We start from the raw sequence: 15,339 nt of genomic DNA, 5'->3' as shown, positions 1-15,339 counted from the left end.
CTTGAGGATCAGCAACAGTACTTGACGATCAGCAACAGTACTGACGATCAGCAACAGTTCTGACGGTCAGCAACAGTACTTGAGGATCAGCAACAGTACTTAAGGATCAGCAATAGTACTTAAGGATCAGCAACAGTACTGACGGTCAGCAACAGTACTTGAGGATCAGCAACAGTACTTAAGGATCAGCAACAGTACTTGAGGATCAGCATCAGTACTTGAGGATCAGCATCAGTACTTGAGGATCAGCAACAGTACTTAAGGATCAGCAACAGTACTTAAGGATCAGCATCAGTACTTGAGGATCAGCAACAGTACTTGAGGATCAGCATCAGTACTTGAGGATCAGCAACAGTACTTGAGGATCAGCATCAGTATTTGAGGATCAGCATCAGTACTTGAGGATCAGCATCAGTACTTGAGGATCAGCAACAGTACTTGAGGATCAGCATCAGTACTTGAGGATCAGCATCAGTACTTGAGGATCAGCAACAGTACTTGAGGATCAGCAACAGTACTTGAGGATCAGCAACAGTACTTGAGGATCAGCATCAGTACTTGAGGATCAGCATCAGTACTTGAGGATCAGCATCAGTACTTGAGGATCATCAACAGTACTTGAGGATCAGCAACAGTACTTCAGGATCAGCAACACAACTTTAATTAAATCAACATTACTTGAGCTGTAGAAACACTACTTCAGGCGTAAGAACACTACTTAAGAAGTAGCCACACTCTTGAAGCTGACTAAACATTACTGCACATGAAACCAGACATCGCTACAGTTACAGCAGCATCTCTGCACTTCCATGCAACATATCTACAGCTACAACAGCATCTGTGCTACAACACAGCTACAAGAATAATATACATCTCCATAGCAACAACAATAATAACATACATCACAGCTACAGCATCATCTGTGCTACAACACAGCTACAAGAATAATATACATCTCCATAGCAACAACAATAGTAACATACATCACAGTTACAACATACATCTCTAAAGAAATAACAAATATAAACATCAACAACATATAACATTGCAGGTACAACAATATACTACATCTCCACATCTACTATAATATTAACATACAACATATCATCTACAGCAATACTGACATACAATATCTCCACAAATGCAACAATCCTAACATATCTCCACAGATATATCACGAACAAGCAACATCTCCTCGACTACAACAATACTGAAATACATTTCTACAGATCCACTTATATACAACAACGCAACAGATATAAACCCCTAACATTGATGTCACTCTCCCACGCCTGCAATAACGCACTAACAACAATTTCACTAACTCTAACATTTTCAATAACTCTTAACAACCTGTTCACTAAGATTTCCAACAGAACAAAGAACGCTTACACCCACACCAGCAGGAGATGCGCCCACACAACACCCCCACTAACACCTCCATCATTGCTAGCAATGTTGCAATAAAATCAGCGATATTTATAAACCAAAAAAAGTATAACCATCACCATCACTAAGAACACCAGCCTCACACCCTCATTACAACATTAAACTCACACGCACACTACATTTCCTGCAATGCTATCCTCACTCCCTCAATCACTGTAACACCATCAACGCTAATCTCACTCCTCTGTACCACTGACAACATTAATCTCATTGCTCCACTGTACCACTGACAACATTAATCTCACTCCTCCATTGTTACACTGACAACATTAATCTCACTCCTCCATTGTAACACTGACAACATTAATCTCACTCCTCCATTGTAACATTGACAACATTAATCTCACTCCTCCATTGTAACATTGACAACATTAATCTCACTCCTCCATTCTAACACTGACAACATTAATCTCACTCCTACATTGTAACACTGACAACATTAAATTCACTTCTCCACTGTAGCACTGACAACATTAACTTCACTCCTCCACTGTAACATTGACAACACTAACTTCTACTTCTCTACTGCATCAACAGCAACACTCCTTTCATCCCCATCGCATCACCAACAAAACTTGCCTCATTCCCCTCACTGCGTCAATAGCAAAGCACCTCTCACATTCACTGTATCCCCTGCAACACTAATCTATAACGTCCCTTGCATCATCAACAACAACAACACTAATCAATCATGGCCCTTGCATCATCAACAACAACACTAATCTATCACGCCCCATACATCACTACTAACTACCTTCTCCCCCCCTCCAAAAAAAAAAATCTTATCGGCCTTGAAGTTTGTATTTTCTTGTCGAAATCCGCAGCTTTGCCACTCATCGGTCCCTCAACGCGAATCTTTTGCGAGACGCTACAAGGCAGTTATCGCGCGCCAGTTCGGCGTCAAGCGACGCCTTAATTCGCGAACGCTGAACGAGTTCTCGCTCTCCAGTTCGTAGCCATGCGTGTGAGACCCCTAGGTCTCGCTTGCCTGTTCTTCACGACGTCAGACGCACGAGAAGTTGCCAGATTCGTCGCCATGCCATAGCTCACGAAGTTCGTCGGATATCTGTCAAGGTCACCGACACGGAGCTTGAGGGCATCAAGTGTACGTCCCCGCTACAGTATTATTTCGTCGTAGATTAGCCTCGTGTTTCTGCAACATAACACTGACGGTCAAACACTGCAGCAAAGTTTTAATCGATATAAAATAGAATTTTCAGAAACAACAAGAACGATTGTCTATTTAAGAAGGCTCATTAGAAACTACAATAGTCGCTTTAGTAATTAAAAAAAGATTTCAACGATAACAAAATTATCCTCCAAGTGTAGCAATATTTTTTTTCCATAAAATGAGACACTTTCAACAAATAATACGTAAGTGAATACAAACACACACACACCATCTAATGTGTAAATAAAAATATACAACATCTTTACAAAAAAGAAGTCCAAAACGGTTTCATAAATTACAGTACTCAGAATCATACAAAATCTTTGAGAGACTAAGTCTATTCGCATCACTCCCTCCAGACAAAACATCACTCCCTCCCAACAACACATCACTCCTTCCAAACAACACATCACTCCCTCCGGACAACACATCACTTCCCCAGACATCACATTACTCCCTCCAGACAACACATCACTCCCCCAGACAACATATCACTCCCCCCAGACAACACATCACTACCCCAGACAACACATCACTCCCTCCAGACAACACATCACTCCCCCTAGACAACACATCACTCCCTCCAGACAACACATCACTCCCCCAGACAACACATCACTCCCCCTAGACAACACATCACTCCCTCCAGACAATACATCACTCCCCCAGACAACACATCACTCCCTCCAGACAACACATCACTCCCCCCAGACAACACATCACTTCCCCGGACAACACATCACTCCCTCCAGACAACACATCACTCCCCCTAGACAACACATCACTCCCTCCAGACAACACATCACTCCCCCAGACAACACATCACTCCCTCCAGACAACACATCACTCCCCCCAGACAACACATCACTCCCCCAGACAACACATCACTCCCCCCAGACAACACATCATTCCCCCCAGACAACACATCAATCCCCCCAGACAACACATCACTCCCCCCAGACAACACATCACTCCCTCCAGACAATACATCACTCCCCCCAGACAACACATCACTCCCCCAGACAACACATCACTCCCCCAGACAACACATCACTCCCCCAGACAACATCACTCCTCCCAGACAAACCCAACCACTTGGGCTGGACGGTAGAGCGACGGTCTCGCTTCATGCAGATCGGAGTTCAATCCCCGAACGTTCAAGTGGTTGGGGCACCATTCCTTCCCCCGGTCCCATCCCAAATCCTTATCCTGGCCCCTTCCCAGTGCTATATAGTCGTAATAGCTTGGCGCTTTCCCTTGATAATTCCTTCCTTCCTCCCAGACAACACATCACTCCTCCCAGACAACACATCACTTCCCCCAGACAACACATCACTCCCTCCAGACAACACATCACTCTCCCAGACAACATCACTCCTCCCAGACAACATCACTCCTCCCAGACAACACATCACTCCTCCCTGACAACACATCACTCCCCCAGACAACACATCACTCCCCCAGACAACACATCACTCCTCCCAGACAACACATCACTCCCCCAGACAACACATCACTCCTCCCAGACAACACGTCACTCCCCCAGACAACACATCACTCCTCCCAGACAACACATCACTCCTCCCAGACAACACATCACTCCCCCAGACAACACATCACTCCTCCCAGACAACACATCACTCCCCCAGACAACACATCAATCCTCCCAGACAACACATCGCTCCTCCCAGACAACACATCACTTCCCAAGACAACACATCACTCCCCCAGACAACATCACTCCTCCCAGACAACACATCACTCCCCCAAACAACACATCCATCCCTCCAGACTACACATCACTCCCTCCAGACAACACATCACTCCTCCCAGACAACACATCACTCCCCCAGACAACACATCCATCCCTCCAGACTACACATCACTCCCTCCAGACAACACATCACTCCTCCCAGACAACACATCACTCCCCCAGACAACACATCCATCCCTCCAGACTACACATCACTCCCTCCAGACAACACATCACTCCTCCCAGACAACACATCACTCTCCCAAACAACACTCACTCCCCCAGACAACACATCACTCCCTCCAGACAACACATCACTCCGGACAACACATCACTTCCCCAGACATCACATTACTCCCTCCAGACAACACATCACTCCCCCCAGACAACACATCACTTCCCCCAGACAACACATCACTTCCCCCAGACAACACATCCCCCCCAGACAACACATCACTCCCCCAGACAACACATCACTCCCCCAGACAACACATCACTCCCTCCAGACAACACATCACTCCCCCTAGACAACACATCACTCCCTCCAGACAGCACATCACTCCCCCAGACAACACATTACTCCCTCCAGACAACACATCACTCCCCATAGACAACACATCACTTCCCCCGGACAACACATCACTCCCTCCAGACTACACATCACTCCCCCCAGACAACACATCACTCCCCCCAGACAACACATCACTCCCCCCAGAAAACACATCACTCCCTCCAGACAACACATCACTCCCCCCCGACAAAACATCACTCCCCCCAGACAACACATCACTCCCCCCAGACAACACATCACTCCCCCCAGACAACACATCACTCCCTCCAGACAACACATCACTCCCCCAAGACAACACATCCCTCCCTCCAGACAACACATCACTCCCCCAGACAACTCATCACTCCCCCCCAGACAACACATCACTCCCCCAGACAACACATCACTCCCCCCAGACAACACATCACTCCCCCAGACAACACATCACTCCCCCTGACAACATCACTCCTCCCAGACAAACCCAACCACTTGGGCTGGACGGTAGAGCGACGGTCTCGCTTCATGCAGATCGGAGTTCAATCCCCGAATGTTCAAGTGGTTGGGGCACCATTCCTTCCCCCGGTCCCATCCCAAATCCTTATCCTGGCCCCTTCCCAGTGCTATATTGTCGTAATAGCTTGGCGCTTTCCCTTGATAATTCCTTCCTTCCTCCCAGACAACACATCACTCCTCCCAGACAACACATCACTTCCCCCAGACAACTTATCACTCCCTCCAGACAACACATCACTCTCCCAGACAACATCACTCCTCCCAGACAACATCACTCCTCCCAGACAACACATCACTCCTCCCAGACAACACATCACTCCCCCAGACAACACATCACTCCTCCCTGACAACACATCACTCCCCCAGACAACACATCACTCCCCCAGACAACACATCACTCCTCCCAGACAACACGTCACTCCCCCAGACAACACATCACTCCTCATAGACAACACATCACTCCCCTAGACAACACATCACTCCTCCCAGACAACACATCACTCCCCCAGACAACACATCACTCCTCCCAGATAACACATCGCTCCTCCCAGACAACACATCACTCCCCAAGACAACACATCACTCCCCCAGACAACATCACTCCTCCCAGACAACACATCACTCTCCCAAACAACACTCACTCCCCCAGACAACACATCACTCCCTCCAGACAACACATCACTCCCTCCAAACAACACATCACTCCTCTCAGACAACACATCACTCCCCCAGACAAGACATCACTCCCCCAGACAACACATCACTCCTCCCAGACAACACATCACTCCCCCCACACAACGCAACACTCACTCAAGATAAAGCAACACAAATGAAATCCGTCCCGTTCTCAAGTCCTGAAAATCGTCCACTTTCAAGTAGTTTGACTTAACCAAGGTGCCCATATGGCGTTAATATTCCGGTGTTATATTACTCACTAAAGCACAGGATTTCTGAAGTTTTCATTAAAACAATAACCACTTCGTAAAATACAATTCTTCACCAGTAAACAAAACATTATAAGCTTTGTTAGAAACATCTTCTCTAGACAGTTGAAACGCTCAGAGCAAGCCACGGTCATAACACAAGAACAACCACGGAGAGAATACACAACACACCTCTAATGGCAACCTAAAACACAACTCTACTGGTAACACAAGACACAACTCTACTGGTAACACAAAACACAACTCTACTGGTAACACAAGACACAACTCTACTGGCAACACCACCAACTACACCATTTAACACTAGCAACACCACCAAAAACCCCATCCAATACTAACAACACCACTAACAACACCATCCAACACCACTAACAACACCATCCAACACCACTAACAACACCATCCAACACCACTAACAACACCATCCAACACCACTAACAACACCATCCAACACCACTAACAACAGCACTAACAACTTGACTCACAGTATTCCGCACCATATTTTATTTTGCACCTTAACGTAACGTAAATCTGATTGTTCATCTTGTTTGTTTAACATACTTTGTATTAAAGCCAAGCCTGGATATTTTTGTAATTTGTTTAAATTATTTTTAAAGTAAAGTATTTTTAAATGTTTTATCCCTCTGGTTTATCCTACAGTTTACCTCACTGTGAAGACACCTTGGCAGTTAATTTTTTTTCTTGTTTGTTTTAATATTTTGTGACTGGCATTACAGAGACTGCACCACCACCAATGTTTCCCGTCACTAGCAACACCACCACCAACATCATCTAACACAAGCAACACCACCAACAACACCAAAACTAACACAACCAACAGCACTAGCAGCACCACTAACAACACCCACCAACACTAGCAACACCACTAACAACACCATCGAACACTAGCAACACCACCAACAACACCATCCAACACAACGCCACTATCAACACTCCAACACAAGCAACACCACCAACAACATCATCCAACACTAGCAACACAACCAACCACACCATCCAACACTAGAAACACAACCAACAACACCATCCAACACTAGAAACACAACCAACAACACCATTCAACACTAGAAACACCACCAACAACACAATCCAACACTACACCAAGAACACTAGCAACAACACCATCCAACACTAGCAACACCACCAACACTAGCAACACCACCAACACTAGCAACACCACCAACACTAGCAACACCACCAACACTAGCAACACCACCAACACTAGCAACACCACCAACACTAGCAACACCACCAACACTACCAACACCAACAACACTAGCAACACCAACAACACTAGCAACACCACCAACACTAGCAACACCACCAACACTACCAACACCAACACTAGCAACACCAACAACACTAGCAACACCACCAACACTAGCAGCACCAACAACACTAGCAACACCACCAACACTAGCAGCTCCAACAACACTAGCAACACCACCAACACTAGCAACACCACCAACACTAGCAACACCACCAGCACTAGCAACACCACCAACACTAGCAACACCACCAACACTAGCAACACCACCAACACTAGCAACACCACCAACACTAGCAACACCACCAACACTAACAACACCACCAACACTAGCAACACCACCAACACTACCAACACCAACACTAGAAACACCAACAACACTAGCAGCACCAACACTAGCAACACCACCAACACTAGCAACACCACCAACACTAGCAACACCACCAACACTAGCAACACCACCAACACTACCAACACCAACACTAGCAACACCAACAACACTACCAACACCAACACTAGCAACACCAACAACACTAGCAGCACCAACAACACTAGCAACACCACCAACACTAGCAACACCACCAACACTACCAACACCACCAACACTAGCAGCACCAACAACACTAGCAACACCACCAACACTAGCAACACCACCAACACTACCAACACCAACACTAGAAACACCAACAACACTAGCAGCACCAACAACACTACCAACACCAACACTAGCAACACCACCAACACTAGCAACACCACCAACACTAGCAGCACCAACAACACTAGCAACACCACCAACACTAGCAACACCACCAACACTAGCAACACCACCAACACTACCAACACCAACACTAGCAACACCAACAACACTAGCAACACCACCAACACTACCAACACCAACAACACTACCAACACCAACACTAGCAACACCACCAACACTAGCAACACCACCAACACTACCAACACCAACACTAGCAGCACCAACAACACTAGCAGCACCAACACTAGCAACACCACCAACACTAGCAACACCACCAACACTAGCAACACCACCAACACTAGCAACACCAACACTAGCAGCACCAACAACACTAGCAACACCACCAACACTAGCAGCACCAACAACACTACCAACACCAACACTAGCAACACCAACACTAGCAGCACCAACAACACTAGCAGCACCAACACTAGCAACACCACCAACACTAGCAACACCACCAACACTAGCAACACCACCAACACTAGCAGCACCAACAACACTAGCAACACCAACACTAGCAACACCACCAACACTAGCAACACCACCAACACTAGCAACACCACCAACACTAGCAGCACCAACAACACTAGCAACACCACCAACACTAGCAACACCACCAACACTAGCAACACCACCAACACTAGCAGCACCAACAACACTAGCAACACCACCAACACTAGCAACACCACCAACACTAGCAACACCACCAGCACTAGCAACACCACCAACACTAGCAACACCACCAACACTAGCAACACCACCAGCACTAGCAACACCACCAACACTAGCAACACCACCAACACTAGCAACACCACCAACACTAGCAACACCACCAACACTAGCAACTCCAACACTAGCAACACCACCAACACTAGCAACACCAACAACACTAGCAACACCATCAGCTTCACACACAACATCAATACTAGTAGCACCAATACTAGTGACACCAATACTAGTGGCACCAATACTAGTGACACCAGTACTAGTGGCACCAATACTAGTGACACCAGTACTAGTGGCACCAATACTAGTGGCACCAGTACTAGTAGCGTAATTACTAGTGGCTATCTTGAGGTTATCTTGAGATGATTTCGGGGCTTTTTTACTGTCCCCGCGGCCCGGTCCTCGACCAGGCCTCCACCCCCAGGAAGCAGCCCGTGACAGCTGACTAGCACCCAGGTACCTATTTTACTGCTAGGTAACAGGGGCATAGGGTGAAAGAAACTCTGCCCATTGTTTCTCGCCGGCGCCTGGGATCGAACCCAGGACCACAGGATCACAAGTCCCGCGTGCTGTCCGCTCGCGGACAGCACGCTAATACTCGTAGCTCCAACGCTAGGGGCACCAATACTAGTAACACGAATACTAGTAGTACCAATACTAGTGGCTCACTAAAACTAGTGGCACAAATAATAGTGGTTCCAATACCAATGCACCAATACTAGAAGTACCAATACTAGTAACACCTTACCAGTAGCACTAATACCTGTAGCACCAATATTATTGGCAACAATACTAGTGGCACCAATACTAGTAGCACCAATACTAGTAGCACCAGTACTAGTAGCACCAATACTAGTGCCACCAATACTAGTGCCACCAATACTAGTGCCACCAATACTAGTGCCACCAATACTAGTGCCACCAATACTAGTGCCACCAATACTAGTGCCACCAATACTAGTGCCACCAATACTAGTGCCACCAATATTAGTAGCACCAATACTAGTAGCACCAATACTAGTAGCACCAATACTAGTGCCACCAATACTAGTGTCACCAATACTAGTGCCACCAATACTAGTAGCACCAATACTAGTGCCACCAATACTAGTGCCACCAATACTAGTGCCACCAATACTAGTAGCACCAATACTAGTAGCACCAATACTAGTAGCACCAATACTAGTGCCACCAATACTAGTGCCACCAATAATAGTGCCACCAATACTAGTGCTACCAATACTAGTGCCACCAATACTAGTGCCACCAATACTAGTGCCACCAATACTAGTGCCACCAATACTAGTAGCACCAATACTAGTAGCACCAATACTAGTAGCACCAATACTAGTGCCACCAATACTAGTGCCACCAATACTAGTGCCACCAATACTAGTGCCACCAATACTAGTGCCACCAATACTAGTGCCACCAATACTAGTGCCACCAATACTAGTGCCACCAATAATAGTGCCACCAATACTAGTGCCACCAATACTAGTGCCACCAATACTAGTGCCACCAATAATAGTGCCACCAATACTAGTGCCACCAATACTAGTGCCACCAATAATAGTGCCACCAATACTAGTGCCACCAATACTAGTGCCACCAATACTAGTGCCACCAATACTAGTGCCACCAATACTAGTGCCACCAATACTAGTAGCACCCATACTAGAGGCATCAATACCAGCAACATCAATATGATCCCCAGCGATATTAACCCCAGCATCACAAACACTAACACCAGCCTTAGCAGCAATAACACTAGTGACACTAACACAAGTAACACTATCACCAACAACAGTAACACCAACTGCACTAACACCTGCGACACCAACACCAGCAACACTAACCCCAGGAAACACTTAACAATCAGCAACACTTACCCCCAGGAACACTTAACACCAGCAACACTTACCCCCAGGAACACTTAACACCAGCAACACTAACCTCCAGGAACACTTAACAGTCAGCAACACTAACCCCCAGGAACACTTAACAGTCAGCAACACTAACCCTCAGGAACACTTAACAACCAACAACACTAACCCCAGCAACACTTAACCCCAGCAACACAAACCCCAGGAAACACTTAACAACCAGCAACACTTAACATCAGCAACACTAACCTCCAGGAACTTTTAACAACCAGCAATACTTAACAACTAGCAACAATAACCCCAGCAACACTAACCCAGCGACACTAACCTAATGACACTAACACCAGCAAAACTAACCCACGGAACACTTCACACCAGTAACACTAACCCCAGCAACACTAACACCAGTTTCATTAACCCCAGCGACACTAACACTAGCAACACAAACCCCAGCAACACTAATACTAGCAACACTAACCCAGTGACACTAACCCCATCAAAACGAGCCCCAGGAACACGTAACACCATAAACACTATCTCTAGCGATATTAACACCAGCAACAGTAACCAGAAGAAACACTTAATACCAACAACACTAATTAAAACAACACTTAACACCAGCAACACTAACACCAGCAACACTAATTCCATCAACACTAAGAGCAGCAACACTAACTCAGCAACACTAACGCCAGGAACACTTAACAACCAGCATCACTAACCCAGCAACACTAACCCAGGCAACATATAACACTAGCAAGACTAACACCAGCAACAGTAACCCCAGCGACACTAGCACTAGCAACACTGAACACTATCAACACTAGCGCCAGGAACACTTAACACCAGCAACACTAAACCAAGCAACACTTAACAACCCGCAACTCCAACCCCAGCAACACTTAACAACCAGCAACACTAACCTAGCGACACTAACACCAACAAAATTAACCCTGGGAAACCTTAACACCTGCAACAATAACCTCAGCAACACTTAACAGCAAGCAACACCCCAGCAACCCTAACAGCAAGCAACACTATCCTACTCAACACTTAAAACCAGCTAAACAAACCCTAGCAACAAAAATCCAAGGAACATTTAACAACCATCAATACTAACTCCAGCAACACTAACACGAGCAACACTAACACCAGCAACACTAACCCAAGGGACAATAACCCCAGCAACACTAACACCAACAACACTAACCCCAGCGACACTAATACCACCAAAACTAACACCTGCCACTCTAACCCAAGCGACGCTAAGACCAGCAACACTAACCCCAACGACATTAACAGCAGCAACACTAACCCTAGCAACACTAACTCAGCGACACTAACTTCACCTTCATTAAACTGAGCAACACTAACACCTGCAACACTCTCCCAGCGACACTAACATCAGCAAAATCTATCAGGAACTCCAGGAACACTTAACACCAGCAACACTAATCCAACAACACTAACACCAACAACACTAACCCCAGCAACACTATTACCAGCAACACTATCCCCAGCAACACTTAACAACCAGCAACATCAACTCCAGCAACACTTAACAACCAGCAACACTAACCCCAGAAACACTTAACAACAAGCAACACTAACCCCAGAAACACTTAACAACCAGCAACACCAACCCCAGAAACACTTCACAACCAGCAACACTAACTCCAGCAACACTTAACAACCAGCAACACCAACCCCAGCAACACTTAACAACCAGCAACACTAACCCCAGAAACACTTAACAACCAGCAACACTAACCCCAAAAACACTTCACAACCAGCAACACTAAATCCAGCAACACTTAACAACCAGCAACACCAACCCCAGCAACACCAACCCCAGCAACACTAACCCTAGCAACACCAACCCCAGCAACACCAACCACAGCAACACCAACCCCAACCCCAGCAACACCAACTCCAGCAACACTAACCCTAGCAACACCAACCCCAGTAACACTAAACCCAGCAACACCAACTCCAGCAACACCAACTCCAGCAACACTAACCCCAGCAACACCCACCCCAGCAACACTAACCCTAGCAACACCAACCCTAGCAACACCAACCCCAGCAACACTAAACCCAGCAACACCAACCCCAGCAACACTAACCCTAGCAACACCAACTCCAGCAACACTAACCCCAGCAACACCAACCCCAGCAACACTAACCCCAGCAACACCAACCCCAGCAACACTAACCCCAGCAACACCAACCCCAGCAACACTAACCCCAGCAACACTAACCCTAGCAACACTAACCCCAGCAACCCTAACCCTAGCAACTCCAACCCCAGCAACACTAACCCCAGCAACACTAACCCTAGCAACACCAATCCCAGCAACACTAACCCCAGCAACACTAACCCCAGCAACACCAACCCCAGCAACACTAACCCCAGCAACACTAACCCTAGCAACACTAACCCTAGCAACACTAACCCCAGCAACACTGACCCTAACAACACTAATCCCAGCAACACTAACCCCAGTAACACCAACCCCAGCAACACTAACCCTAACAACACCAACCCCAGCAACACTAACCCCAGCAACACTAACCCCAGCTTCACCTCCAATAATTGTGTGACTCTCTACTCCATCACCACCAAATTGCGCCACCAACAATACAACAGCTGGGAGCTACGAGGCTCCTACATCACCACTACAGCTTCTCCAGCACAGCACCGTAGTTAGCGTAGCCATAAGGCAGTCAGTTGGCAAACACAGACACTCAGAAGGTTGCTCATTCTTAATTCTGTTTTCTGAATGGGTCTGTAACCTTTAAAAGATCTGTTAATGTTATGAATCACATTGATACGATTAGAGTTGGGTTGTCTGTCTGTTTATGCACCTATCTGTACTCAGTGGTGCATGACGGGGTTGAGCTTCGGCTCTTTGGTCCCGCTTCTCAACCACCAATCAACTGGTGTGCAGGTTGTCATGTCTATATTCTGTGTAACAATGTTTTTTATTACTTCTTAATGTGCCACTAACATAAAAACAGGCCAATGGAATAATTAAAATAACTGCAGAAAGGCCAATTGGCTCGTTGACGAGACCACATACTAGCAGGTGAAGGGACGACGACGTTTCGGTCCGTCCTGGACCATTCTCAAGTCGATTCCCACAATCGACTTGAGAATGGTCCCATCACACCCGATCCTCTCTAGCGTTCCCAACGACACTAAGATGATGTACCAAGTTGCCCGAACCTATCCTAACCAAGGACCCACAGATAGAAAACGGAACATCACGTCAGTTGTACGAGCCGCTAAGATTCCTAGTACATCAGCTTTTGGTCTTAGGGGATATATGAGTCAAAATGCGGTGCACTGTTCTAGAGGACGAGTTGAACGTAGTTTCTACGTATACATTAACTACGTTGATATCTAGATGCTCCCGGAACTCCACCTGATGCATCAAGTATCTAATAACAGTCAATCTGTTCAGCGATTTTGTTGGGAATTAACACTCATATAGAGATTCATAAGGTTCGTCACTCTCGCTCTCACGGGTCTTCATAGTCCCGAGCGCACATACTCTTGCCAACAGCGACAGACACGACTCGGTAGTGCCCAGGCCAGTGGCAGAGTGCCGGTGGTGCCCAGACCAGTGGCAGAGTGCCGGTGGTGCCCAGACCAGTGGCAGAGTGCGGGTGGTGCCCAGGCCAGTGGCAGAGTGCGGGTGGTGCCCAGGCCAGTGGCAGAGTGCCGGTGGTGCCCAGACCAGTGGCAGAGTGCCGGTGGTGCCCAGGCCAGTGGCAGAGTGCCGGTGGTGCCCAGGCCAGTGGCAGAGTGCCGGTGGTGCCCAGACCAGTGGCAGAGTGCCGGTGGTGCCCAGACCAGTGGCAGAGTGCCGGTGGTGCCCAGGCCAGTGGCAGAGTGCCGGTGGTGCCCAGGCCAGTGGCAGAGTGCCGGTGGTGCCCAGACCAGTGGCAGAGTGCCGGTGGTGCCCAGACCAGTGGCAGAGTGCCGGTGGTGCTTAGGCCAGTGGCAGAGTGCCGGTGGTGCCCAGACCAGTGGCAGAGTGCCGGTGGTGCCCAGGCCAGTGGCAGAGTGCGGGTGGTGCCCAGGCCAGTGGCAGAGTGCCGGTGGTGCCCAGGCCAGTGGCAGAGTGCGGGTGGTGCCCAGGCCAGTGGCAGAGTGCCGGTGGTGCCCAGGCCAGTGGCAGAGTGCCGGTGGTGCCCAGACCAGTGGCAGAGTGCCGGTGGTGCCCAGACCAGTGGCAGAGTGCCGGTGGTGCCCAGACCAGTGGCAGAGTGCCGGTGGTGCCCAGGCCAGTG

At 47.6% G+C, this 15,339-nt stretch overlaps 1 protein-coding gene across 1 annotated transcript; it reads right to left on the bottom strand.

The window, feature by feature from the left end:
- Positions 1 to 925: 925 nt before the first annotated feature.
- On the bottom strand, positions 926 to 14,579 carry LOC138369429 (ATP-dependent RNA helicase glh-2-like). The gene is made up of 3 exons (XM_069332669.1): positions 14,528 to 14,579; positions 9,903 to 10,985; positions 926 to 1,005 (listed from the first exon to the last, which is right to left on the bottom strand). The coding sequence occupies exons 1-3, from the start codon at positions 14,577 to 14,579 to the stop codon at positions 926 to 928; spliced, it is 1,215 nt and encodes a 404-aa protein (XP_069188770.1).
- Between the last annotated feature and the right edge of the window lie 760 nt (positions 14,580 to 15,339).

Source organism: Procambarus clarkii, chromosome 28 (genome assembly GCF_040958095.1).
Source record: "Procambarus clarkii isolate CNS0578487 chromosome 28, FALCON_Pclarkii_2.0, whole genome shotgun sequence".
NCBI lineage: Eukaryota > Metazoa > Arthropoda > Malacostraca > Decapoda > Cambaridae > Procambarus > Procambarus clarkii.
Note: the sequence above shows the minus strand (reverse complement) of the source record. Positions and strands in the feature narration are given on the sequence as shown.

Coding starts and splice junctions, on each gene's coding strand:
- LOC138369429 (XM_069332669.1), bottom strand. CDS start 14,579: ATGAAGACCCGTGAGAGCGAGAGTGACGAACCTTATGAATCTCTATAT. Junction 10,986..14,527: donor TTATGAATCTCTATATGAGT/GTTAATTCCCAA, acceptor TTGGTGTCGCAG/GTGTTAGTGCAGTTGGTGTT. Junction 1,006..9,902: donor TACAGGTATTAGTGCTACTG/GTAAGGTGTTAC, acceptor TTATTTCTTTAG/AGATGTATGTTGTAACTGTG.